This window comes from Dasypus novemcinctus, chromosome X (genome assembly GCF_030445035.2).
Source record: "Dasypus novemcinctus isolate mDasNov1 chromosome X, mDasNov1.1.hap2, whole genome shotgun sequence".
NCBI classification, from domain to species: domain Eukaryota; kingdom Metazoa; phylum Chordata; class Mammalia; order Cingulata; family Dasypodidae; genus Dasypus; species Dasypus novemcinctus.
In genome coordinates, this window is record NC_080704.1 from 153,773,996 (window position 1) to 153,801,738 (window position 27,743).

Consider the following 27,743-nt stretch of genomic DNA (forward strand, 5'->3'; position numbering starts at 1 on the left):
TTATGTCTTTTTTTGACAATTTGTGTGAACTCAACATATTAAAGATGAACCTGTGTCAGTAATATTTATAGTTAATATTTTTCAGTTATTGTTTCCTGCATAGGGTCTTTATCAACATCTTAGTATGAAGATAAAATCTTATGTACTATGTAAATTTCAGCTCATTAAATAGAAATTAAAACCATAGTTAAACACACAGTCTGACCCCCAGCTCTTACTAAACTCTGAAAGTACAACCCCCTCCCTCCATGGCAAGCACTTTCTTCCTTGTGAGAGCCCACTTTCCTTCTGTTCTATCCATTGATAGCTCTTTTAATACTTACCGCCCGTAATGCTATGAAGGTGAGTGGCTCTCAGACCTTTCAGTTATCAATCTGTCACAAGTGCACAGTGGGTATCTCGTGACATGATGATCCCCGAGATGTCTGAGGTCTGTGCTTCTTGAGCCTCAAATTTCTGTACTGCCCATGACACCTAAAGACTTTTCAGAGAATTATGTTTGACAACGTAACAATAATAAAGCCACAGCAGAAATTTTGGAAAAGTAATTTTTAAAAAACAAAAACAAAAAAAGCTTCAGCTCTAATCGCACCACCCTGAAGTGACAAGTATGTCTGGCTTTGCTCTGCTCCTGTACAGACCCACTTCTCCAGAGCTGTAAGCATGGTGTCCATGTGATTTTGCAGCCCTGATGTTTTCAACTTGCTTTCGTAAGCATTTTCCAAGTTTCTCCATAATCCTGATATAATTATTTGAAATCTGAGAAAGATTCCAATGAGTGGGTGACTAAAATTAAGTTAACGCCTGGAGTGGCAGTTAGTTACCTTAAGATTAATTTGGTTGAATTTACAGAAAATACCAAATATGGGCCAGCGATATTTTTTTTGAGGTACTGGAGCTGGGGGATTGAACCTGGAACCTTGTATGTGGGAAGCTGGCTCCCAGGGGCCAGCAATTTTAAGTGAACTTAAATCATGCTTTTTGGTTTGTGCACTTGTACAGTGAGTAACTTACTGCCACTATTTAGTAATGCTGGGGCCGATCTTGGGCCTCAGCCAGGAAGTGTTCGGTGTTAGGGTAAAAGCTCATTATAGGACTAATCAGTTTCACCTCAATTTTTAATCAAAACATACCAATTCAACTCCATTTCCTGCTCTAGTCCCTCTTGTGTAATTGGTTCTGATGAACAGATAATGATATAAGGAGCATAGCACTAGGGCTGGGGGAAGACGCCTGCAGCCCGGGAGACTAGCCTGAGACAAATCCTTTACCTCCACAAGACTCCATTTTCTTGGCTGCAATTGCCTTATTGCCTGCCTTATCCTATTTACCTTTCAAGACAGTTACAAACAAAATATGAAAGCATTTGGAAAGGCACGATGCTGGCATGACTCTAATTTTGATTAGTGAGTTTTTGTGGTAAGGTTTTTAAAAGGTCTGATCTCAGGCTAACGGTCTGATCTGGGTAGCAGGTGGGTGTGGGGGGTTGGCGCAGTGGAGCCGGGATGGGGAACAGTGCGGAGGCTGCCCTGCAAAACCATACTTCAAATCCATGAAGACTGTCAGTATGCCGTTCTGGGCTCGGTCTTCTGGCTCTAGCGGTGAAGCCAGGGCCACCTTCCCAAACTCCCACCAGTCGTTCAGATTATAAAGTTACAGACCAGGGGTTCTTAACCTTTTTTTTTTTTTTTTATTCCACGGACCCCTCTGCCAGTCAGGTGAAAACTGTGAGCTCCTTCTCAGAATGTCACGGCAGATAGTTTTGTGACACTCAACATCGGAGGTCGGAGAAAATAAAGATTTTTTTTTCAACATGAGCTCATGGACGCCCTGAAATCTTTCCAGAGACCTCTGGTTCTAGAGTGTAAGGGGAGTGTTCTGAAGCCACAGGGGCAACCACAGGAAACGGATGCCACAGGAAATTCTAGGGGCTTCTCCTTCATGGCTCAACTTACTATCCCCCACGGGAGTCAAAGCCTTTTGAACTAGCCAAGGAACTCTGTTGTGGGGCAGGGGAGGGAGGCAGCAGAGGCCTGGAGGCCCGTAGGTGAAGTACTATGAAAAAGCCAGTAGATACTTGTTCATTTGCTGAGCATTAACTAAGGGATGGGGGAGACAGGGAGATGCATGTTTGCTACAATTGGTGTAGACACACTCTGCTTTTCATATACGAGTAATGGAATAATCCTAAATGCAAATGTATATCATATAAAGTTCTAGGGTTCTGAAAATAAGTAATATTGCAGGCCCATAGGGAAAACTGATCTCTAAATATTTATGCCCACGTGGACACCTCCCCTGATCTAAATCTTTAATTTCTATCAATAAACTTTCATTGATCTCCCAAAAATGCTTTTTGAATCTATGTTTAATTTCATCTTGAACAGTCTCTCAAGAAAGAAAGTTGCCTCTCAGCTTCCATGAGTGTAGGGCAATGTTTTCTTTTTTAGGGGGAGGGGGACAAACCCAGCCCCTGCAAACCAAGCCCCCTGCTGCCCTCCTGCCCCACTCCCTCCTTGAAGATTTTATAGGTAGCGTTTACAAACAATTCGCAAAAATAATTTGCACTGCGGAGTCCTTATTAGGTTGTTGTTTTTAATTCGATAGTTGCCCCTTATTAAGGGAAGTCAAAAGCAGCATACAATCATTCCATCTCCCAGCATTAGAGTATCTCCAACTGTTTTCCTGTTTGGGCTTCCACTTTAATCCTTGCCTGTGAGCAAGCATAACTTTTTACAGTTACCATCACTGCCTTTCTTGTGGCCCTGGTTATTGGTATCTAGTTTTTGAAGTAACATTGACACACATCTGCTCAAGTCAATGGATGTTCCCATCGCGACTGACTCATTTGGCGGGAAAAACAAGTTTACATGCCAACTGGAATAAAGAAGCGTGGGGATGGGGGAGCAGCAGGGTGAAAGAAATGGTGGGAGAGGATTATTTCGACTTACAGATCATAAAACATTTTCCAATAACAGTTTTAAAGGATGTATAATATTACACTGTGTGATTGATTATCTTTTATCCCCGTACTGTGGGACACTTAGGTGGTTTTCAATATCTAGTGAGTTAAAAATGCATATAAATTACAGACTTTTTGAGAGAGGGCTGTATTTTCTTGAAACAGGAGTCTTTTCTGTGTTCAGATCCTGTGCAAGAGTGTTGATGTAGTGTTCCTTTGTTGGAAAAAAAAAATCTGTACTGCTAACTCGAGATGCTGGAAGCCTTCAAAAAAAATTTCCTGTGATTAAAATAAAAATAAATTATGTTGAATTCTAGTTTATAAAAGCAACCTGCATATCTTGTCCCACAGCTGATACAGATACCGAATTTTAGATTTTGGGCTACACTGTAAGGTTTTCCCAGTTTTAAGGACCATGTCTGTTTAATAAACTTTATACAGTGCTGTGTGCATGCAGCTTCCTTGCTAATAAATAACATGTGTTGGGGGGAGAAATGAGAAAACAATGGAAAGGTGCCTTGTTGAAGGTGGTAACATTGGAGCGATTAAGCAGCCAACTGAAAATCAATTCATTTTTATACAAGTCTCCCCCCCACACACACACACACATTACCATGCACGTTTAGCAATGTTGGAAAACAGTTTTAAATAATACCTCAGAGGGCTGTTAAAGAGAATTTATAGTCTGGAACGAATTGCCTTCTTCTTAATTGACACAGAAATGTTTGGCTAAAATATTGCTTTATTCACATTTTTGTGTCCTTGGAGGAAAATCGAGGCACACTGCAACTTGGAATGCATGAAGTAAAGGTGAAAGATGTGTGTTTTCAGTTAGGAAAGGGCACCACCCAATCAGCGGGCTTCATTTCGCTGCCTCTTGGGAGTCCTGGGTTAAGGGCCGCTCCTCTTCTGGAGGGCAACGCCGGCTCCCCGACCCTCGCGGCGCCCCACCCTCCGGGCCTCACCTGGGTCCTGCGGGCGCCCACTGCAGGCAGCGCATGGCGTGGACCTGGTCCTCCCCGCAGGGCTGGGCGCTCCCAGCCTTCTTCTGGCTTCAGGTGGGGACCTTACGGAGGGAAAAAGGAGGCAGAAGCGCGTCCAGAATTGCCTCCCCCACCCCCAAGTGCGGGGGAAAGGCGGCTGCGGGAACCCGTTCGCCGTTTCCGAGTCTGGATGGGGGGCCTGAGGGGCCGTGGGGCACAGGGCAGCGGCGTCCAGGCGGCCCTGGGAACCCGCCGGTCCCTGCCGGCGGGAAGGGCCCAAACCGCCCCCCACGCACTGTCCCCGGCGCCAGAGAGTCTGGGAGAGCGGGTGTTCTAGGGCCGACTCCTAGCCCCGGACTACCTGAAACCCCAGGCCTCCCCAGGCTGCCCCACTCCCGTCCCCCGGAAGGCCGGTTCGAGACAGCCCTATGACAGAGAGGTCTGTGTTTTTAAGATGATGAGAAGCCTGGGAAAGATTCCACACCTCTCTTGGTGTTTGACAATAGTTCTTTACCTGCCCATGGGCCAGATCAAATATATATACATACATGTACATATATATATATACATACACACACATATATATACACATACATACATATATATATATATCACTGAGGTTATTTTCCCAGGAAAAGTCAGGGCCCAGTCACAGATTTAGCCGTCTCTTTTCTAGGCCAGCTATCAAACTGCGAACGGATTGGGGACTGGGTTTCCTCACAGAACGCTCACAGGGCCAATCAGCGAGGGGTGGAGATGGCTTGAGCGGTCGACAGAAGTGTAACACTTAGTAGCAGTAGCGTCCAGACTTTGGGAGTCACGAAGGACCCCTGAATCATCAGCTCAGGGGCTCCCATAGTCTCAGGGGCAGCCGTGCCTGTACCTAGCCAGTGGGAGTCATCCCTTCTGTGAATCCCCGGTGGTGACTAAATGGGGCCTTGGGGCTGTGCCTCCAGGGTGGAATTCTGGGACCAGATTTTTTGTGTGTGTGTGTGTGTGTGTGTGTGTTGGGGATTGGTACAGGGGAGCATGAGAAGATGCTAGAAACTCAAAGCTTCATTCCGGAGCCGCCCCTCGTGCCTCCGCCCTCCCTGCCCCTCCGGATCCTTCTTCCTGCCCAATCTTAATTGAGGCGCCCCTAACAAAAGGGGAGGATGGAGGGGGAGCAGTCAGTCAGTCATCTTCATCTTTTCGGATTCCCAAGCCCCTTCCCTCTTCTGCACGCAGGACTCGAGCCATTTACCAGGATCCACAGAGCGGCCGGGAGACCCCTTGCCTCCCCTCACTCCTCTTACAACCCCTATATAATTTGGGGAAGCTGAAGATGTGCTTTTTTCGGGTTTGTTGTGTGGGTGGTATTCTAAGTAATCGGGAGGGGATTTTTTTCCCAACAGTTTAAGTTTTACCTGGGTAAGAAAAGGGGATGCTAAGTGAAAGCCTCTGCCACACCCATTCACATAGTCGAAGACCCACAAGCCTTTGAGGGAGGAAAACAGTCCGATAAAAGCGCAAGTCCCAGCTTCCCTGCTTGCAGCAAAGGCAGACACTGTTGGCGGAGGACTCAGACTTACCTGTGGGTGGGCCCGTGCGGGAGTCCCAGTCTTGCCCAGGCAGCAGGAACAATACCCCAGAGCACCAATCACCTGCTGCAGTACTGTTCCCGCTGCTAGGGCACGGCTGAGTGCGGGGCACCGTGTCCGTCCTCGGCGCCCACCGCCTGCGCTCGGCTCCCAGCCCCCAACCCCCAGCCCCCTCTCAAGGCCACTCCATGCCCACCAGAGCAGTGGGACCCTCGGCAGGGGCACCCTCTTCCCCACTCTGGCTGCGCTGCGTGGGCAGGGAAGGGTGTGGCGAGAAGAGTAAGAGATACGGAAGCCCCTCCCCACCTACCTGCACCTGAGCGGGCCTGTCGCGCAGCGGGAACCTGGCAGGCAGGCGCGTCCCGCAGATCCCACCTTCCACTTTCCCCTCGAGGGGGTATAGCAGCGCCTCACGTTTTGAACCATTTAGAGCACTTCAAAACATGAATTGCTGCTGCATCCCCTCGGAGTCAACAAAGGGGGATCACTCTGGGGGCACCTGTGGGCCAAAAAAGACAAGGTGATTGGAAGGAAGCCCAGCCCCGTCTACCCAATGGTGAGGAATAAAGCACCACTTACGAGTCCGACACGCATGCGTTATAAATTGATGTAATTTTTTTTTAATCTCCCCGTTTGATTTCCAGGATTTGAAGATGGAGTGAAGAGTGTGTCTCCCTCCCCCCCCCCCCACTCCCCGCCATGAATCTTGGAAAGGTGTAGTGGTGAAAAATAGAGGGGTAGGAAGATAGGAGTGGAGAGCAGAGGAGTAATGAGAGTAAATAAATCGAGGCAAATTGGCAACATCTGGATCACTTTTGCCAGTTTCAAAGTCTCGGTGAAACTCCTTCCTGCTGCATATTGTAAGTCTCATTCATTAGAGTCTCATTCATTGTCTTTATTTTTTTAAACCCTGTTTTGTATTGAAAATAGATGTAGGTGGCTTAAAGGAGATATACCACATCTTGTAACTATAGATCCGTTTATACATGCATCAGGTGTCCTCTCGGACTCGCCTAGCGTTTCATTCTTACAGCAAACCGCCTGCCTTGAGCGATGTTAAGGGTATCAAAGAATGAGAGACAACTTTCTGTATGTAGATGAGTTACCTGGATGTTTACATATAAAGCCGGCTTACTTAAACTTATTGATAAATCATGTATGCCTATCAATGTCACCTATCAAAACATAAATCAAAATGTTTGAATACTTGATGCCATCACTCTTTCCTCCCTCAAGCAGCTCCACAGAAACTCTTTCACATCCTGAAATGGCTGGCACTGTGCATACTCCTTAATGATTAACTCATTGGATACCACTTTTTCCTTTTTATAATGTACACACATGAGCAATAAGATACACATACTTCCCCCTATTGTTTAAACAAAATACTCAAGCACAAGAATAAAAAATATCCTAAAACCCTCAGTCTTAAACCTTTTAAGACAACAAAGAGGGCACAAAACTCTAATGGTTTTAAAAGTTAACATACATTTCAATAAAGTAATATAAACATGTAAATGTATCTTAGTCTGCTAAGTGCTCTGTTCTATTTCAAAATCGGTTTTTATAAACCAGTAGAATGAATGTTGTGTCCTATTTATTAGTTAATAAAACGTGCAGAGTATTTAATGAGACTAAGCAGAAAACTCACAGCACCGCAGGCTGAGATCCAGTGTTAACAAACACACTGTTTATGTCATGGTAAACAAGGTCATTAATAATAATGACCCTATTCCCTAGATTGGGACAGACAATTAAGCGGCTCTAACTTTCATCTTCTTTTGGCCATGCTAGTCTACAAACAACTTTTGAATTTACATTAAGGATTAATGGAGGAAAAAAAGTCCTTGGTTGCCCTTAAAAAGAAAAAAAAAAGCATGTTTAGCAAATGGACAATTTATACTTTAAAAATCCACAACCTTCTCCCAATTAAGTATCTTATGTTTAACACAAATATGTGAGCCATCGCTTCAGACGTGAAAGCCGCCCCCAGTTTAACTTTTTCTTAGCTGTTTACTAGAAAAACAAAAGTTTATAAGAAATAGCCTTGATGTCAAAGGCGAAAGTTCCTTCCAGATTCCTCTGCAACCTCTCTGGAATCGAATTCATTTGTACTTTTCACTTAACCCCTTTCTTTTCTTGCCGTGACGTTACAACGACTTACGTCCCTAAAAAACCACCTCGCTCCGCTAACTAACGGATTTCCCTCCGGATTGAAATTTACTTACGAAAAGAGATTACAAAGAGGCGTCTTGTCACTTCAGAAGAGGGTCATTCGCTGATACAATAGACAAAGAATCGATATTTCGAGTCACCCATAGTCCCACCTCCCTTCTGAACTGAAATGTGTTTGGTCAAATCATTTCAGAGCCAAAGAATACGCCCCTTCCTCTGTCCATATTTTACAACGTTTTGTCTTTTGATTTTGCAGATGCCTTCTTCCCCACCCCCACCGCACGCTCTAATGCCCAACTTTCCCAATGTCAAGTTTCCTACAGGGGAAGCTCAACAACAGTGAGTTTTAACTCGGGAGAGCCAAGGCAAAATTCATCTCACATTTCTTTGCAAGACAAATTTTACCGCTAGCGAACAAGAGCCTCGAAAAGTCCATTTACATGATGTCAAAACTCGTCGCTCCCGACCCTGGCGAAGCTGACAGTCGGCCACTGCCCCTTCCTCAGTTTTCTCTCCCTGCCCCTCCACTTCTGCTCCCCCGCCCCTGCCCGTCTCCCGAGAGTTTTCCCAGCCTCACTCATTTTCGAAACATTTTAAAGGTCTGTTGCGCCCCCACCTCCGGCCCCCGAAACGTGCTTTATAACCCCAACCACCACAGAACTTTTCCAGAATTGTCATGGGATTTTCTCAGCCTGCCATTCGCCAACGTTACACTCGGGGAAAACGCCAGCCAACAAGTCCCTTAAAAAAAAAAATCTCATGTCACCTCTCCTCCACTCGAAAATGGCGCCGAAATCGAAGAACTTCTTACATTTCAGTGCTGGTTTTTTGCAAAGGTTTCTGGGATTTTCCTGCGAAGCTGCCGGGCCGCGTCGGAGAGCCAGCGAGGGAGCAAGTAAGCGATCGCGAGGGCGGGCGGGAGAGAGGGCGGGAGAGCGAGCGGGGGAGCGAGGCGGGCAGCGAGGCGGGAGCGGCGGGAGCCCCGGGCCGGGGCGGGGAGGCGCGCCCGGGACCTGGAGGGCGGCGGGGACGCGGGGCGCGACGGGGCTGGCGCCCCGAGAGAGCCCCGGGAGCCGGGGCGCGCTCTCCCGCGGGCCACGGCCGGAGCTGGGCGAGCGGCGGGCCGGCGCGGGGCCGGAGCCGGAGCGGCGCGCGCCGGGGGAGGCGAGCAGCGCGGCCAGCGCCGAGCCGCCCGCAGCGGCCCTAGAAAAAGCCGGCCCGGGGGGCGTGGCCTCGCGGGGCTCCCGCTCCCCCCGCGCAGCCCTGCGCGTTTCCCCGGCCCGGGGGCGGAAGAGGGGAGGAGAAGAGAGGGAACTGTCGGGCAGGGGCGTGTGCGTGTGTGCGCGCGCGTGTGTGTGCGTGTGTGTGTGTGCAAGCGCTCGACGCCACCGCCTTCGCCCACAGCCGGGAAGGATCGAGAAGGACCGAGAAGGACCCTGGGCGCCCAGAATAGCCAGAGACTAAAACCGGGGGGAGGGAGGGGGGAGTAAATCTAGGGAGAAAAAGGGAGATCGGAAAATGGCAAAGGCGCCGGCAAGCACCGAGTGCACCCAGAGACGCCCCCCCCACGCCCCCCACCCCCGTCCCCACCTGGAACCCTCGTGCCTGTTCTCTAAGCTGCCTAGAGGGTGCCAGGTGACTGAGCCGAGACCCCCCGCCCTGGGCTGCCCCGAGGGAGCCTGAAATGGTGCGGGGAAGGAGACGGGGAGCCTCAGACCGCCTGCGGGAGTGTAGCTTTCTCCCCACGCGTTCACGTCCCCATCGGGAGGGACTCCCTCGCCCTCCCCACCCCGCCGAGCTCTTCAGTGGAGAGGCCAGCTGGGACGAGGCGAGCCCGGGGTGCCCCGACCGGCCGCTTTGCGGGGTGGAGGAGGGAGCGAGGGAACAGTTGTTTACACACGTGCCCACTCCACGAAGGGAAAGTGATTTTAAGACCAAAGTAGGGAAATGGGGAGAGACGAGACTTTATTCTGGATGGTAGCTGCTATGGGGATGGAGAAGTCATTTTCTAAGGGGGAAGAATGGTATTGAAGGTGGGGGGAATGTTTGTATTCTTAGAAAATACATGCTGAAGGGAGGGAGGTGACATGTCACGTCTGCAGTTTTCAAATGATGCAACTAACATACACACACACAAACAAACGCATTCTCTGAGCGTCGGAGAAAGGAAGCAAGTGTTGGAGTATGTTAACAGTTGTTGCATCCAGGTTGGGGGGACAGGGGAGTAACCGGGCGTTCACTGCCCTGTCCCTTCAACTTTCTGTGTATTTACAAAACGTCATCGTAAAAAATTGAGGAGAACTTCGTTCTAAAATAGCCCCCGAACGCTGTCTCTGTAGGCGACCGCGCCTTTCTTCTCCCTCCCAGTCCCGAGTGGGACAAATCCGCGAGCCCTCTGGGCTCCAAGCGAGCGGGCCCTGGATGGGAAGAGCAGTGGGTAGCGCTGGCCGACAGCACGGAATCTCGGGGCAGGTGGGCAGCGGGGCGCCGAGCGCTGCGGAGGAGCGGCCGAGCGCTTTCGCCGCGGGGAGGTGGGGCGGGAAGGGGCAGGGAGGGGTAGGGTGTGGAGGTCCCCCGACGGGCACGGATTGGGCTGCGGGGATCGGAGCGGCCAGGCCGGCGGGAGGGCACGGCACAAAGGGGCTCAGCCAGCCAGATGGCGGGGGCAGAGGGTGGGGTGGGGGTGGGGGGCAGGCCTGCAAGACCGGGTGACAGAGACGGCCCTTGTGGCCACGGCCCCTTTGCTGCCAGCGCGCTGCCGGGCGCCCCGGCGCCAGCACCGGGCTGCCCCGGCCCTTCCCGGCCACCAGCTGCTCGGCTCCGACTCCGTCGGCTCCGCCGCGTCCGGACCGCCTGCGCCACGCATCGGCGAGGACCGCGGCCGGCCGCGGGGAGTTGAGCGGCCCAAGGGCCAGCGCCGCAGCGGCCCGCGGCCCCCGCACTCCCCGAGGGAGGTCGAGGCGATCCCGGCCTGCGGCCTGCGCGCGGGGTAGTCGAGAGCCGCGCGCGGGCGCTGGGGGCGGAAATCAGGTGGCGAAAGAAAATAGCAATAGTGAAAAACACATGCACATGAAACGGGTATACAAAATAAAACCCTCGATTTCGCCGTACTCGGCGCTTGACTTTCTTGAGCTATTTAACCCTCGCATGCCTCTTAGCTGTGATTTTTCTGTCGATGTGGTGTAAGATCGTAAACTGAATTTCATTGCAAGGGCGATCCCGCGGACCCAAGGTTTTGTAAGGGTTGAGCCTGCTTTCCCTGGCGTCTACCGCTTTCTTTTTTCGGGGACTCGGTGGAGGGGGGGGGGGGGGTGAGGGGAGGATAGAGTTTTCCAGGATCTGCAAAGCTGTTTTGGAAAGTTAGACCGAAACATTTTACAGACCAAGCTACTCTTTTCAGGAAAGATTTTAAAATTGCAATGACTTGTACGGTTTCGGTTGGTGATAAACATTACAATTTCCCTATTAATGTCTTCAAAAACCCTTCCCAGACTGGGCCGCAAGTTTGCCCGGCCGTCAGACGTGACTAAACAAGCTTCTAAATCGTCAGATAGAACATTTATAAAGCTCTGGTGTCCTTGGGGTGAAGACCTTTTCTGGGCTTTTTAAGGCTTGGCTTCGGGGGTGAATTTGCTTGGGTTGATCTAACTTCAAGTAAGCATTCCTTTCCCTACCTAAATTAGTGGAAGGGAAAAAGGGTCCAGCTCTGGTAAGATAAAAATCGAGTTTGTGGCATGTCCTCTAAAGAAAAATTGCAACAGCTTTCTTTATTAAACTCCTTGTGCTTCATCAGCAAATTAGAGAGCCAGTTGAATATTGATGAATTCTTTGAGGGTGAGTAATATGGCTAGAGGCCGGAGAAAATGAGGGAGGGCAGGCTTAAGTATTTACTCAAGTGAACAATTTTCAAATATTTTTCAAATATGATGCCTCAAGGATTTTTCTTTGGGTTTCTTAGGACCTTTGGAGCAAGCTCTGATTCTATGAATGGCTTCTCATTTAGTAAGCCCTTGCCAACTTGACAAACTCAGCAGTGAGTAAATTGCCCCCCAAAAGTATTAAAAAACCCATCCTGGGATCAGAAACTGGCTGCAGCTCCCTAACCAGTGTTAGGGAGACCTCCAACTGGTAGGCAGTCCAGGGGGCTTCTCACTGGGCGAGTAGGAGCCGGAAGCGAAGCGGACACCATCTTTTTTTTTCTTTTTCTTTTTCTTTCTTTTCCTATTTTTTGTTTTTTTATCATTTCTGCTATCCTGTTCCAATGCGAGTATATTCAGGAAAATAGCACATAATTTTTCTTCCCATTTTCTTCCAAGAAATGTTCGGAAATTGCCTTGATAAGAAATAATTTTAGTCAGCTGAGGGAGGAGAGTTTAGCAATGGCTTTGAAGGAAGGATCTGAAAGCGCAGCTGAGAAAAATAAATTAGTTCTAGACTGGAGATATTTAGCAAGGAAGTTAGGCATGACAAGGTATTAGCAATAATTTATGGAAAGTGTTTTCTGAAAAGCCATTGCGAATGAAGCTTTGGAAATAGATACTCGGGCATCAAGTTGAGTCAAAGATTCTTTTTTAAATTATAAAGAAAGTATCTAGAACTTATGCTTTTCATGAAGGCCTTCAGTTAGGGAAACAAGACTTTCCTTCTGTTGTAAATATCCAGAAGTCTTCAGAGATAAAAATCAGGGTAGAGTTACAGATTTAACAGAAAGAAAACAACTGGAATCATGTTATGAAGCTTCTACTGTGTTATTTGTAAAGGCTTTTTTTGAAAAAAGGGTTCAAGCAAGGGTTAGTGGTGAGTAGTAACTATATATTAATGCTTGTCCTACTACTGTCAGATGAAATAAAAAAGATAGTGCCCTTCAGTCATTTTTATTTTATGAAATTGCTTATGATAAAAAATATTTCTTTGCGAAACTTAAGACCTTTTGGGGAAATTTTTCAAGTTTTAACTTCTCCCACCCCCATGACCTCACTAGGAAAAAGTAGAATGAATGAGCAGATTTTTCCTTTCTGTCGCAGAGGAGGTTAGTAAGTCATGGATGGCTGTTGCTTTTGATTTCTGGGTCTCTCTTCCCTCCCCGAAGATGCCGAAGTGGTTGCCTCCAATGCTGCTGGGATTTCTTCTCGGAACACAGTATGTCGTGTTTTCGTTTGGGTGTGCACTGTTATTGTCTTAATTATTCCTGGAATTTTCCCCCCATTAAATAAAAGAGTGTCTCAGATAGAAGGGATTGGTCCTTTGCGGTAAAGGAGACCCCTCATGAAGGGGTAGACAATGGCCTGTGTCTCTTTACCAGGTGCTGGCCTTACAAGTGTCACCTCCCTCAAATCCTTGTCCAGAGCCCTCTCCGTGACCACAAATTGCTCTCCTTTGTACAGAGCAAAGTGTAATGACTGGAGCATGGAGACCAAAAAGCCATCTTCTGTGTATGTAATGGCCAGAAAGTGTTTCACGTGTAGATTTGGTCTCTTGATTTCACCAAGCAGATGTTACAAATGATGGTCATCACTTCTGGTACTTTCCTTGAGCCTTACCTAATTATGAAAAAGAGAAAAAGAAAAAAAAAACCCCGCTATGTATCAATGTCAGTATGTGAAATGTAAACATGTTATCTGTCTCTCTATATACACCATACATACATATATATAAACAAAAACCAACAGTGACCAGCACCAAGGAGGTCCTGTGCAAAGCAGGCAGCTCTGCCAAGACTTAATGACATCACTTTCAGGATCTTGCTATGTAAAGGGTAAACAGTTCTGGGGGCAAAGGATATCTTGCCGGGTTAGATGGGGGAGGAGGAAACGGGAAATGGAAGGGTGCTAAAGGGTGCTGTCTTTGTTTAAAACCAAAATGCAGCTATGTGTTTTCCAAATCATGGAATACTTTGTTGAAATAAGGAAGGAAGGAAAGTCACTATGTATTACTGTAACTGACATGAAAGGTACGCACAGTGAAGTATCCAGAGCACTCACAGCTCTCCTTCTTGTCCCCATAATGGAACTATTTGCCTTTTTTTTTTTCAATGAGACTTCATTAACAGGGAGCATTTCTAGGACTGGTGGAAAATGCTGTTTCTTTCCCCTCCTACCTCTTGAAAGAACTGTTGGGTTTAAAATCAGGTCGGATCTTGCCGTTGTTAATGACGAGAGTAAGCCCTATCCATTGGCATGAGAAGGCAAATGGAGATCTGAACCCAGCACTTAATTTTAGTATTGCCCTAAAACCCAGAGCTCAGCAGCTTCTTTAGCCTCGAGTCCTCAAGGAATGCCTAGGCCATAAGCAGGAAAGAGTTAAAACAAAGGTGACCTGGAGAGTAAAGGCAAGGGCAGCAGAGAGAGAGAAATAAAGGTGCAAGTGAGAAGAAAAAGAAAACGATGTCCTTTTCCTCCATTCCTTCAGTTCAAATCTTCGATCTAAAAAAATAAATTTATTGTGGGAACAAATAGACAACATATTATTTCCCATTTTAACCACTGTCAAGTACACAATTCGGTGGTGTTAAGTACATTCAGAATGTTGTGCTACCCTCACCACCATCCGTGACCAAAACCTTTCCATCACCCCAAACAGCAACACTGTACCCGTCAAGCACTAACAACCCACCAAACTCTCCGTTTGCCACCACTAGATGATCAAGAGAGCCCTCTCGCGCCGGTCCCTGATCTCCCAGCTGAGTTCTGCTCAGAGAACACGGCTCTGGTCACATCAAACCTCGGTTCAAAAATCACACAACTAATGGCTTACCTTGTAAATTCAAGGCCATCTGCATCCTGGCTCCCACCTGTCCCTCTGGAGGCATCTCCCACCCTCCAGCCATACCTTGATGCTTCTGGGCCTGGGATGCCTGTTCCTCCCATTTTTCTCATCCCTCAAGCCCCAGCTCAAATATCACCTCTGAATTGGAGCCTTCTCTGATGGTCTCATCGCTGGATTTACCTGCTTCATCTGTCCTGTCATAGTACTTTAATAAAGCTAGTTCATCTGAGACTGTCTTCCTAGCAGACAGCAAGCTGCTAGGAGGGCCGGGATGTATCTGGATGTCGGTATCCTCTTAGCACCTTGCTGAGATTGGAGTTGGGAACTGAGCTGGATGAGTAGGGTGAAGTCAAATTATGGGGCGGGGGAGGCATGGATGGATATAGGCAGACGAATTTTGACTTGGGCTTCAGGATGGTGTGTGGAGCCTTTAAAGGGCCTTGAGTAGGGATGTGATATAATGAAAATGGTGCTTTCAACCAATTCACTTGGCTATTGTGTCCCTATGAATCCAACCATCTGATTAATCAGCATATCCCATTCTCCACGCCACCCAGGAATGAGGTTTCTTACTAGGGAAGAGAAAGGATGGAAAATACCATATATTGTTTGTCTCCTCTGTATTAGGCGACGTGCAAGACGTTAAGAACATTGTTTTCAGCACTTATTCTCTCCCTCCTTCCTTCCCTCTCTCCTTCTCACCCACACGTGCAACATGCACACACCGATATATCACGGCTAGGCCTTGATTTTAATCAGCCTTTAAAGTTAATCAATTTCCTATTAAGCTGCTTATACAAATGTTTTAAAATACGAGTAAATACTATCCCTCAAAAAAATTCATCGAAAGAATTCAGACCCTTAACATCATGTGGTGATTTGATAGAACAGTGGAATGAAAACGCACACCTTCTAGACTAAGGCTAAGTGCTTTTTTAAAATATTTTTAAATGGTGGTGGCAGAGCTTCAAACTGGAAAAGGTTATTTTTCATGGGCGGTTTAAAAAATTGTCATGAAATATTTTTGTGATGTTAAAACAACACTGAAAGCAATCTGGGCATCTTAGATATTCTCCATAGTTGTTATAATCCAATTATCACAACATATTTAGAAGTTCAGTGTATTTCTGACCATAATCAGAAGAGTGTGATTTCTCCACCTTAGGGGGGGTGAAAAATTAAATAGTTGAAATATGAAATGAAAATGCGAATTAATTTTCAGTTTGGATCATAGAAGAGCAAGATTTTTGAAGAGATTATTTTATTTTGTTTGCATACTGTAAATTATTACAGGGAGTTAGTGCAGGGCTGACATTGAGGCTTACTTTTGGGTCAATTTGTTCCTAACTTGACCCACTCTGGTAGTGGGGAGGGCTGGAATTTCTCTGATCTAAAAGAAGGCAGCCACATTATTGCTTAAAGTCTTGTCCCTTCTCTCCCCACACTCAATTTCTTTTAGTACGTTGTCATGTAAATGCAATTTAGAAAGCATTTATAAATATTCTGTGGGCATTGCTTGGAAAAAATGCTTTTAAAAAAAGATGTGTGTGTGTTTAAGTTTTAGACATCTCAAAATAATTCTTGATCGAAAGAAATACGTATTGGGCAAAACGCCAGAAATTTAAAAGTAGCTTTAAAAGGTGAATAATTTATATTAGCATGGTGTTTCTATAATAGGGTGTGTGTGGTAAAGTGAAAACAACATTGGAAATAACTTGGGCAATTTAAATATTCCTCCTAGTCACCGTAGAATGTAAGTACCTCAGAACGGTACAGTTCTAGACGGTTGGCAGGGATTCTTTCATGTTCCTTTACCTTTTAAAACTGGTGTTAGCATTTACTTCTCTGACTCAGAGCAATCCTCCTTGGTCTGTCAGAGAACATCTACAAATGAATGCTGACAAAGCCACGTAGCAAAGTTCACTTCCCGAAACCTGTTTATGAACCCTCCTGCAAGCCGGCCACCTGCCCCATAGTTAGCCCCTCTCAGCTGCTGTTATTTAATAATTCTGTGAGTTACGTTGACATTACCCTTCAGATAAGTCATACAAACTCCATCAATGCCAAACCAGATGGCTCTGAATTGGATAAAAACGAAGTAAAACGTGAGGGAGCACAGTGAAGCAAATGATGGGGAGCAGTGTGTTAGTACTCACATAAAATGTCAATAAGCCAAGTCCCCTGCCTCTTGTCCTTAGAAGCTTGACACACACGTCACACACACCTATACGCACACATATGTAAACATGCTCATCTATGGCATACACACACAACCCATATATACCATGTATACGGTGTATACATCATATATGTGTGTACATATGTCATATTCAGGTCTGAATTATATTAGTGGATTATTGAAAGAGCTTATATTGTCACTAATATGGATGTTTTAGCTTCCTGGCTGCTAAAACAAATGTCATACAATGGGTTGGCTTAACAACAGGACTTCACTTGCTCATGGTTTCAGATGCTAGAAGCTTGCTTTTTCCTCAGGTGGGTATCTTCTGGTTGGTTGGCAATCTTTGGGGTTCCTTGGCTTTTTGATAACATGATAATGTACATGGTGGCACCTTCTTTCTCTTCTGGGTTTTGTTGACTTCCAGCTACTGGCTGCTCCCTGTGGCTCCTCTTCCCACGTCCAATTTCCTTTGCTTATGAGGACTTCAGTCATACTGGATCCAGGCCTACCCCCTTCACTGTGGGCACACCTTTAAAAGCATCTTCAAAGGCCCAATTTACAAATGGGTTCACACCCACAGGACCAGAGGTAGCAACTTGTACATGCTCTTTGTGGGGGACGTGATTCAATGCCCAACAACAGACAACGTCAGAAACAACATTTAAACCACTACACAATGGTGCTGCAGGGACAGTTACTGGACATTGTATGTCCTCCCATGGCCCACTGGGTGGACTGTGGGAGAGTGTGGGCTATGATGTGGACCACTGACCATGAGGTGCAGTGGTGCTCAGAGATGTATTCGCCAAATGCAATGAATATGTCGTGATGATGGAGGCGGTTGTTGTTATTGGGGGAGGAGTGGGAGGAGGGGGTGGGGGGTATATGGGGACCTCATATTTCTTGAATGTAACATTAAAAAAACAAACAAAAAAAGCACTACCCAGTATCATCATTTTTATTTGTATTATTAGTTTAAAAATAATTTTTTATTTTATTTTATTTTATTTCTTTCTCCCCCCTTCCCCCTCATTGTCTGCTCTCTTTGTCCATTCACTGTGTGTTCTTCTGTGTCTGCTTGCGTTATCCGGTGGCACTGGGACACTGTGTCTCTTTTTGTTGTGTCATCTTGCTACATCAGCTCTCCACGTGTGCAGGCTGCGCTTTTTTCACATGGGATGGCTCTCCTTATGGGGTGCACTCCTTGCCCATGGGGCTCCCCTACTCAGGGTCACCCCTGCGTGGCAGGGCACTCCTTGTGTGCATCAGCACTGAACGTGGGCCAGCTCACCACACGGGTCAGGAGGCCTTGAGTTTGAACCCTGGACCTCCCATGTGGTAGGTGGACGCTCTATCAGTTGAGCCACGTCCAGTTCCCCATCGTTTTTATTATTAGTGTTACACTTTACGCTTTTTTCCCCTTTACAGCTTGTAGGACTTGTTTTACCAAGAGAAAGAAAATATAACTGACTGCGGTCAGGGTACAGCAAGGGTACTGCGGTCAGGGTACAGCCTGTGTCCTGCCATTAATTGTGCTTAGGCAAATAAGTTGAAGAATGCAGAACCTGTGGAGTTTATCAGTATGAGTAGATTGTTAGGTAGCCTCTATACAGGTCCACAGGGATCCTTGCTTCCTGGCCTTCACACGCCTGTACTATCCCCTCCCCTTGCTTGTGACAGGCTTCCAACAAATTAAATATGGCAGAAGTGGTGGAATTTTACTTCTGAGACTGGGTTATAAAAAGATTGTGGCTTCTGATTTGGGCTCTCCTTCTCTTGACCTCCCCTTCCCTCCCATCTCCTTCCCTCCTACCCTCTCTCCATCAGCTGCCAACGTCAGGAGGAGACACTGAAGCAGCCTATTGACAGGCCCGCAAGGTTGGACCTGAGGTCTCCTCCCATCAGTCACTTGTGTGAGTTTGGAAGTATCTTCTACAACCCCAGCTGAAGTGACCGCAGCTGCAGCTGATAGCCTGACTGTACCTCAGGAGAGACCGTGAGCCAGAGGCGTTCTCAGCCAAGTTGCGCCCAGAATCTTGACCCTCAGAAACTGGGAGATGATAAATGTTTGTTGCTTTGAGGTAATTTGTTATGCAGCAATAGATAACTAATACAGAAGGTCTTGTCATTGTTTTATCCAGGTGAGTTTATAAGCTGAAATCTGACCTCATGTTTTCTAAAACAGTTGTAGAAAATCACAACACTGAAAGTCTCTCTCTTTTGTTTAGAATAAACAACTATAATTGCAGCTTAAACAGGAAATTGTGGAGATCAGTCATGGGGATCAACACTAATTAGAATTAGGGGACATTTCTGTGAAAGTTAGCCTCCCCTTTATAAGAAACACTTGTCCTTTGTTAACGCATCTCTTATAAGCATCTCTTATAAACATGGTGTGTGTATGTGCGTGATTAGCACTGTGATTAGTTTAATTCTTGACCAAGTTTTCATTTTTGATGGGGGATTGGAAAGATGGGGGTATTATATGCATCTCCAAAGTGGGTTAAAATTAGGGATAAAGTACTCTCTGCTCTTCAACATTTACATATACTTTACACAGTTTTAAAAAAATCTGGCTTACAGTTTTCAGGCTATTAAGAATAAAACTTTAAACATTACTTTGAGTCTCCTTTTATGGGTGAAGAATCTCATTATGGCTCTAATTTTTAAAATATTTGACAAGCAATTATCATAACAAATGGTTTCAGACATTTTTGGCTTTCCCCAAGATTGAAAGAAAGGTGAACATTCTCATTTCTTTTGATGGCAATAAGCACTTCTTATTATTATTGCAAATATGATTAATGCTTTGTGACAGAGTTTTATCAATTAGGTCACCTAGAAAATTAAATGAATATTACCACAATAAAGAAGTAGCATTTCAAGGTTTTGAAATGCCACTACTTTATTTTGGTAACGTTCATATATTAGCCAATTCAAAATGCATTTTTTCCCTGAAGGCCTTTTTATCTTCCCATCTTTAGAATGTTTCTTAGCTCATGGACTCCCAGGCCCTCTCTCTGTACTAGTCAGTCAACTAACTGAGTACCTATTTGGTACTTTCACCAAGTAATATGTAAAACAAAGGCAAAACAAACAAATAAGAGAAAGGGTCCCCCATGCCAAAGAAGCATGCAATAGAAGTGAGAAGATCAAACATGCACGTGAAATGGTTGAAGTGTCCTTTTACTGAACAATGATGTTTCTAAATCAACAAGTGCAGATTACTATTAAATTTTGGTAAATTATGCCTAATTTAACCCATGCAAAATATGACTTTCGACCATAGTGTTTCGTTCTTTGTTCTTGCTAGTCTCCCTTTGCCTAGAATGATCTTCCCCTGTGAAATTCTACCTCCCATGTAAGGTCCAGTTCGAATGCTCCCAATTCTATGAAGCCTGGGCTTACCTGCTGCACTAGAAGCTATAGCCGTGTGGTGGTTTGGAAGTGTATATACCCCAGAAGAACATGTTCTTAACTTTAATCCATTTATCTGGGATGAACTCATTGCAAGTAGGACCTTTTGATGAGGCTACTTCAGTTAAGCTGTGACCCACCTCAGTCAGGATGGGCCTTAGTCCTATTACTGGAGTCTTATATAAAAAGAATGAATTCAGACATGTGAATAAAAGAAGCCACAGACGGAGCAGCCAGAAGCTGGACATCAGTGGAATTCAGAAGAGAAGGGAGAGACTAGGAATGTCAGCATACGTCTTGCCATGTGAGAGAGGAGCCAAGGATTGCCGGTCTTTGGGAAGAAGGTGTTGCCTTGGTGATGCCTTGATTTGGACATTTCCCCAGCCTCAAAACTATGAGCAAATAAATTCCCATTGTTTAAGTCAGCCCATTTCATGGTATTTGCTCAGGCAGCCTAGGAAACTAAAGCCACTTTCTCAGCTCTCCTCCTTAGGATTCTGTGAGGTGTACCTCTGCCATTTCTCATCTGCCTCCTTTGATTTTGCTTCTCTGTCCACCCTTTCTCAAACTGTGCCTTGAGGATCGAGTGGTAATGAATTCTCATTCTGTGTTCCTCATCACCAGCATTCACATGACCCTCAAGCCCGAATGACCCTCTACTGAGTTCCAGCTCCATTTTTCAGCTGATTCCTGGACATATCCACTTGGACATCACTATCATCTCAAATTCAACATCATGACCAACCGAAACTCATCTTCACCCCCATCCTTTATCTTTACCCCAATTTCCTTACTTAAAACTAGAGTTTACCTTGGCTTCTGAGTTCCTAGGGCTCTAAATGGTGGTATCTTATTTAACTAAATCTCTTCTTTTTCACCCACATCCAGTCAGGCACATCAGGGTTTAGCTCAAGTCTTGTGGCCTCGGTTAAAGCTTGTCCCATCGCACCTGGGCCTGGAGCTTTCCATGATCCAAATTTGCCTACACCACTTAGTTTATCTCTTAATTGTGAGTGGGGCTTATAGAGACATTTAATTGTGCCCTGTAGGCTAAAGTAAATAAAGTCCTGTTGTTTTTTACGTGAAACGGTTCTAATATTCATCTCTTCCTACCCTTCAATGCCTTCCCCCATCTGTTTGCCTCATCTCTTCTTCTAAGATGGTCATCACAGCTTCTAATTGTTCTGCCTCCAACATAGTGACCTTCTCCACCCTGTCCCAGGACTCATGCTCACAAAGAACACTCTTCTTCTTGTTTAGCCAAATCCTTCTCGTCTTCTAAGAGTGGAATAATTGCCCACCTCTTCCAGAAAGCATTCCTAGATTTTCCAATCCACATGGAAGACTTTTCTCTGGAAGGGAGTGCTGAGTATAGAGGGAAAAAGTGGACTTTGGAGCTAGACAAACCTGGGTTTGAGCCCCAGTGATTCCATTGATTAGGTGTGTGAGCTCAATTTTTCTAAGCCTCTGTTTCCTCATCTAATAAAATGAGAAAGAGCTGTTGTGAGGATTAAAAGAGCTCATGTATATAGTGTTCCTGGCACATGGTATCTTCAAGGCTGGTACCTTACACATCTGCCCCTTACAGTTGTGATATGCCCTTGCAAATGGTAACCAGGTCTAATGAGTCTGGTATTGATTATTTGTGAAATTACTTGTCTGTGTTTTAGTGTTGTTTCCTCAAATAATCTGTGAGCTCCTAGAGAGGATGGGGGAGGGAGTGCTCGTTCTCTTCTACACACTGTAATATACTTTGACTTCTCTAGCTCTATCTCTCACCACTACCACCACCACCACCCCCTGGCCCCACTGTTGTATTGCATTAGACTATTTGCATTTTCTCTGATGGCCTCAGCCAAGGTCGCCCATTTGGCACAGGTCCATTTTTTTAATTGGATGAGCCTCTATCTCCTTAGGCTTCTTTACTTGTTTCCCCCTCACCAGACCATGTTGATCTTGTTCATCGTCACATCTTCAGCACCTAACATAGTGCCTGGCAGGTAGGACAAGCTCAATAAATGTTTGTTGAATGAAACACTATTTTCAGGGCTTACTACCTGGTTTTCCTCAAGAAGAGTCAGGGGATTTTGAAAAAATTATTGTTTATTGTGGAAACATATAAACATTACATTTTCCATTTTAATTATTTTTAAGTGTAAAGTTCAGTGGCATTAGTTACTTTTTCAATCTTATGCTACCCATCACCCATCACCATCTTCTATTACTAAAACTTTTCCATCGCCCCAAACAGAAATTCTTTACCCTTTAAACAATAACTCCCCATTTCCTCTCCTTTCAGTCCCTAGAAACCTCTAATCTACTTTTTGTCTATGAATTGTACCACTTTGTTTTAATTTCTTTATAGCATTTGTCACTCTCTGAATTGATCTTTGTTTACTTATTATTTGTTGACTAGCCGTGTGAGCTCAATTTCTCTGAGCCTCACTTTATATTCACTGCCATATCCTTAGTGCTCAGAACAGTGCCTGGCATATAGTAGCACTCGATGAATATTTTGTCAAATAAACTTCGTCTTTTTCTCTCCAAGCCTTTGAGAAATATAATGGACAATTAAAACTTTGGTGAAACTTTTCTGATCACCTATGCCAGGGCAAAAAACAAAACACCTGTTTTCTAAGTACTATCAGTTTGAGAGTATAACCTTGACCTCAAGTTGCTTACCATCTAGTTGGGTGCGATGTAACTGAGTAATTCTTAGAACAGTTGATGCAACCTATACCTTCCATAGGTGAAAGTTGATAAAGCCCTAGATAAAACTTAAGGAAGGTATGCAAATACTAAGTTGAGGGGTGCAGAGAATACATGAAATGGGGATGCAGAGGGAAGGATTCAGTTGGGGAAGGTTTTCTTGGAGCCCCTTAAAGGAAGAATAAGTCCTCCTACAGAGAACAGACCAGGCCTTCGTGTTTGTAAAGCACTTAGAACAGTGACTGACCCATAATGAAAGCTCTCTATGTGTTTATTAAACAAAAATACCTAAACGATATTTTATACTATGTGAATTTTATCTTTTTCTTAAAAAAAAAAAAGATATAAAAGCTTTATTCGTGGGCAGCCCTTTCTCAAAAGTGCTCATAAGAGTGCCACATGGGAACTTCAGTCCCTGATATTGGGAAATAATATCGGCATATCATTTGTCTGATTTTAGTGAATATTATACTAACTGTGGAGACAGCACCCTAAGGTAACCCCAAATATAGGGATCACATAGGCCCAAGCAGATCATATGAGCTAAGAGACCAATCCTCAGAATTATGCGCAAAGTAAAACACCTGTGCCTCCTGGGCCCCCTGGACCCCCTGGGCTCCCAGTGCCCCCAGTGCCCCCTGGGCCTCCTGAGCCCCCTGTGCCCCCTGAGCCTCCTGGACCTCCTGTGCCTCCTGAGCCTGGGCTTGGAGACCTGGGGCCTGGGTACACTCCTCTTCATTGAAGACACAAGGCGGACAATCACAGTTGGGTCTTCTTTGGCTGGACTGTGCCTGTAACAGCTCAAACACTTCATAGGGTGTCTCATCATTCTGGGCTGTGGCCCCACTCTCCTGGGCTACACTCACAGAATGGGGCTTGGTGAGCCATGGGGAATGTTGGGGAGCAGCACAGGACACCGGGATCACATACTTAGATGATGTGTCCTTTGAACTGTAGTATAACTCAGTGCTGTAGATAATTGTGTCTGAAGAGACGACCTTGGCCCTGATACCACATTCAGTAACACGGTAGGTGAACTGGTAGGCATGTGGCTGAACGTAGTTGGCAGGGCAACCCGAGCCCAGGTGTAACTCATGATAATGCACATACACGTTGTTGTTCAACATCAAGGGCTGTACAATGACCATGAACCAGTCAATAGAACACTGCACAGTCATTGTATCTTGTCCAGAACAGGCCGAAAACAAAGTAGTGAGGAGGGCCATTCCTCCTAGTAACTCGAAGAATTTCATCCCTGCAGCGGAGCAAGCAAGGACCCACAGGAAACAGGAAACTCTCCAGTGAAGATTTCTAGAGCACACAAAACACAAGAGTTCAAACATGATCATTATTTTTGAAAGCAAAAGGCATTTCCGAAAGCATTAAGAGGAGGAAAACATTCTTAGCGTAAGAAAGAACTGAATTTTAATTCCATTGTTGGAGCATTGTTAATGGATGACTACAATGGCTTCGTCACACTGTTTTGCTATAAAACACACATCCCTCATATGTACAATGAGAGTCTATGCTCATCTTGTGTGTAACCCCAGTAAGAAAGAAAACAAGCCAGTTTCTGTGCCAAACATTAAATACGGAGACAGGAGGTACAGCTTAATTCAAGCTGGCAGCACTCCCTTCCTTAAGAGCCCTACTGTCCTCACATAGATCATGGGAAAGAACCCCTCCCTATTGCCTTTTACCTCCTCAGAGAGGCAGGCAGAGCAATTGGGAAAAGAAAGAGAAAGGCTAACAACAAATGTCTAAAAAGCAGTATCAGAGAGGAGTGGATGGCTCAAGGAGCTGAGTGCCTGCTTCCCATGTACAAGGGCCTGGGTTCAATCCCCAGTACCTCCTAAAAAATAAAAATAAAAATAAATAAAAAGCAAGATCAGAAAGAGGTGACAAATGAACAAAGAAGGAAAGAATAGGAATGTCATCAACTATCGTCCCACTTGGCTCTCATCTTAACAGTAAAAGTGACATGAATTGAATAGGCAAGTTCTTAAAATTGAGAATGAAATGTATATGCACAAGTGTATGGATTTACTTTTATTCCTGGCTGAGTGAAGTAAACCCTGAATAAAGTCATTCATTCTTAGACTCATCTTTATTGAGTGCCTACTATGTGCTCAGCACTGTGCTAAAAAACAGCCAAAGACATTTCTTTTCTGCCCTTTTCCCTAGTTGCAAAATGCAGCTCTTTCTCTTCATTTGCTATTGATGAATTTGCTGCATTCTTTAATGGGAGTCATGGTACAGGAGCCCACTGGAAAAGTTCAGTGGCCTGGATCACATGCTTTGTTTTGCAGTTGAGCACTCGATCTGATGGGTACAGATGAGTCTCCCTGTCTCTCATTCTTTCCTTAACGACTCCCCAAAGTCTCAGAGGTGTTGGGGTGTAAACAGAAGCCTAAGGAGTCCGCCAGCCCTTCCCTTTCTTTTTTTGTTCTCTCTGAAAGACTCTCCTGGGACGGCTTCTTTGTTTTTCACAAAGCAGAAACAGAAGCAGCAACCAATAGGCCCCCCATCCCCCCCCCCAAAAAAAAACCCAAAACAAACAAAATGAAACAACAACAATTAAAAGAAAAAAAAGGTAAATTCTGATGCCAGCTGGTCCTAGATGAGGATTCAACAGTTAAGTAAACAAAACACTCTAGAATAATGCATGATATTATTGCATTATTATTCAGGTTCCGTTTTGAAGCTGAAACCACCATCCCATCACTACTGCACTACTGTCTTGGTCTAAAGACAATCACCTTGTTGAAAGCACACTTAGGGCTGGCTTGTTTTCTTCCCCTCGTTCTCTCTCTCACCCCTTCTTTCCTTCTTCCTTTCATTAACATCACCTCACGGTCTGGGCCTATTTGTCCTAAATGAAAACCCCTTCTTTAAGTACTTCTTGGATTAGGACAAGGAAACAATCTTTTCTATTTTTGTTGTTCAAACCCCCAAAATGGAACAAGAACACAAAAGGCTGTGTTCTTGTTCAGAGGTAAAGCCATTCACTATCTCCCTCTCCCTCAAGCATCTTCATTCTCCTTGTGTCTCACGGGCAATCGAAATAGTTATAGAAAGTCTAGATTCTCTCAGAAATAAGACGGCTGTCCCCTAACCAGTCACTTTGGACTATTTCCTACCCCACCTCAACCCCAAACCCATTTCTTGAATTACATTGCATTGAATAAGCCTTGAAGGAAGGGGTTTAGTAACAGCACAGAGTTTGGGGGATTCATTTGGTACAAATCTCCAAACATTGGACAGGACAGAATGTATTTCCTCGTTTTTTCTTAAAGCCAGAGCAGACTGCCATGTGATGGGAGCAATAAATGAACATGCCTAGGCATGTGTCAACATACCTTTGAGCGCAGCTAAAACGGAAAAAACAAAGCCAGTGGGACCCGTGTTTGGTGATGTGCATCTCTGAGGTGACAGGGAGATTAGGAGGAGAACAGAGTATGCACTTGGAGCTTGGTAATGGCTAGCCCATTGTCACACTTTGGTTGTTGCTCGATTTTGTTGAATACAGGTCGTCAAAACTGAGCAGCCTTGCTTCCCCTGCTGCCTGCAATTCCCAGAGAAGAGTAGAGGGTGTTGTGTGTGTTTGGAGAAGTTTATGAGCCATTCACAACACGGCGTGAATTCATCAAGTCAGCTGGCTTTTCTGATGCCAAGCCGAGATGTGCTGAATGGGATCTTGGACAGGGGAGGGAGAGTGGAATCTGGTGCCGGTAGATGGAAAAGAAGGCTGAAGGGCTAGAGGTGGAGAAGGATGCCAGAAGAGAGGGCTGTGCATGGGTATTTTTTTAGCCATCGTTGGAGCTGGTGCACAGCATCCCAGGAGTTGTGGACAGAATTCTATTTAAAGTCTCCAGAGATCTTCCGAGCCACGGAGAGCTGAAGACCAGGGGAGAAATGAATGCCAAGAAGGGAGTGCTCACCTTGGGACTACTGTCCAGCTTCTCACTGAAGGCGTCTGGGTTGCTAGAAAGCAGATCTCAGGGTTTGCATTACCACAGCCCCATTTTGACTTGATTGCAAATTATCCCTGGGACATTCCAGAAGCGATGAGCTTAGATGCATTTGTATAGCCAAGTAGGGCTAAGCTATTGGTACATACTGTGCTGAACCGAGCTGTAGAGAGAGGCCAGGCAACCCCAGAGCTGCTAATGGCACCTGGGTGTAACATGTTTGCTTTCCTTGCAGCTACAGAGTACAGTAGCTTTCTGTTTTTCTAAATGTGGTTTATGCATATACATTGCCCATTAGCTCCTTTAACAGAGTTTTCTTCCTTCCATATTCTTTTTTTTCCCCAAGAACTCCCTAATAAACTGAATTCTTACTAAATTATTTACAGTTTGTTTTTTTTTTATAAATCATGAAACCTTTCATTTGGGGAATATGAACTCCGTTTCTTAACGTCTTACAAGAAAGAGGTTGAATATTGGTCTAAAAACAGACCCTTTTTAATCTTAGGAAGAAAGGATTCCTTTTTAAAGGAGACAAAAGCTGGAGTCCAAACTAGTTTCATGAGGTTAGTGAGTGAAGTGAGGAAGGTAACACAAATCTTCTTGAAAGCACAGGATTTTAGCTTCCTCATCTCCTCTGATGTCGTTAGAGACACATATGAACTCTTTGCATGGAGAATGGGGAGGGGAATTAGCTAAACATTTCCACATCTGGTTTTGGAACGGTTTGGAAAAAGAACTCCCTCCATAGGCTCCCGAAAGCTTTTTGGGTTGACAGTTATTTATTTTTAAAATTCAGAATACTCGTGACAGCGTAGTTATCATTTGTATATTGTTTTCCCAGAACCTTGTTGTCAAAACAAAAGGAAACAGAGGGGAAAAGGAAACTCCAAAGCAGTATGCAATTATCTCAGGGAAATATAACTGTCAGGGCTTTGATTTGTAGCAAAGTTTGTTCACTCTCTTGCAGCTGATTTGAAGAAAAATGAATCAGAGTCGGAA

General features: G+C 45.2%; 1 protein-coding gene and 2 long non-coding RNA genes across 3 annotated transcripts; 1 reads left to right on the forward strand and 2 right to left on the reverse strand.

The window, feature by feature from the left end:
• Nucleotides 1–2,578: 2,578 nt before the first annotated feature.
• Nucleotides 2,579–5,541, reverse strand: LOC105744249 (uncharacterized). The gene is made up of 2 exons (XR_002793380.3): nucleotides 3,928–5,541; nucleotides 2,579–3,241 (listed from the first exon to the last, which is right to left on the reverse strand). It is a non-coding gene; the product is annotated as an uncharacterized lncRNA (long non-coding RNA).
• A 2,778-nt stretch (nucleotides 5,542–8,319) lies between these two features.
• Nucleotides 8,320–27,080, forward strand: LOC131277241 (uncharacterized). The gene is made up of 4 exons (XR_009184426.2): nucleotides 8,320–8,595; nucleotides 17,789–17,985; nucleotides 18,475–18,728; nucleotides 26,303–27,080. It is a non-coding gene; the product is annotated as an uncharacterized lncRNA (long non-coding RNA).
• On the reverse strand, nucleotides 22,193–24,066 carry PLAC1 (placenta enriched 1). The gene has a single exon (XM_004474316.4). The coding sequence runs from the start codon at nucleotides 24,024–24,026 to the stop codon at nucleotides 23,289–23,291; it is 738 nt and encodes a 245-aa protein (XP_004474373.1). The 5' UTR covers nucleotides 24,027–24,066; the 3' UTR covers nucleotides 22,193–23,288.
• Nucleotides 27,081–27,743: the final 663 nt, after the last annotated feature.

What these genes read in the sequence shown, in the direction of transcription:
- PLAC1 (XM_004474316.4), bottom strand. Translation starts at nt 24,026, where the DNA reads ATGAAATTCTTCGAGTTACTAGGAGGAATGGCCCTCCTCACTACTTTG.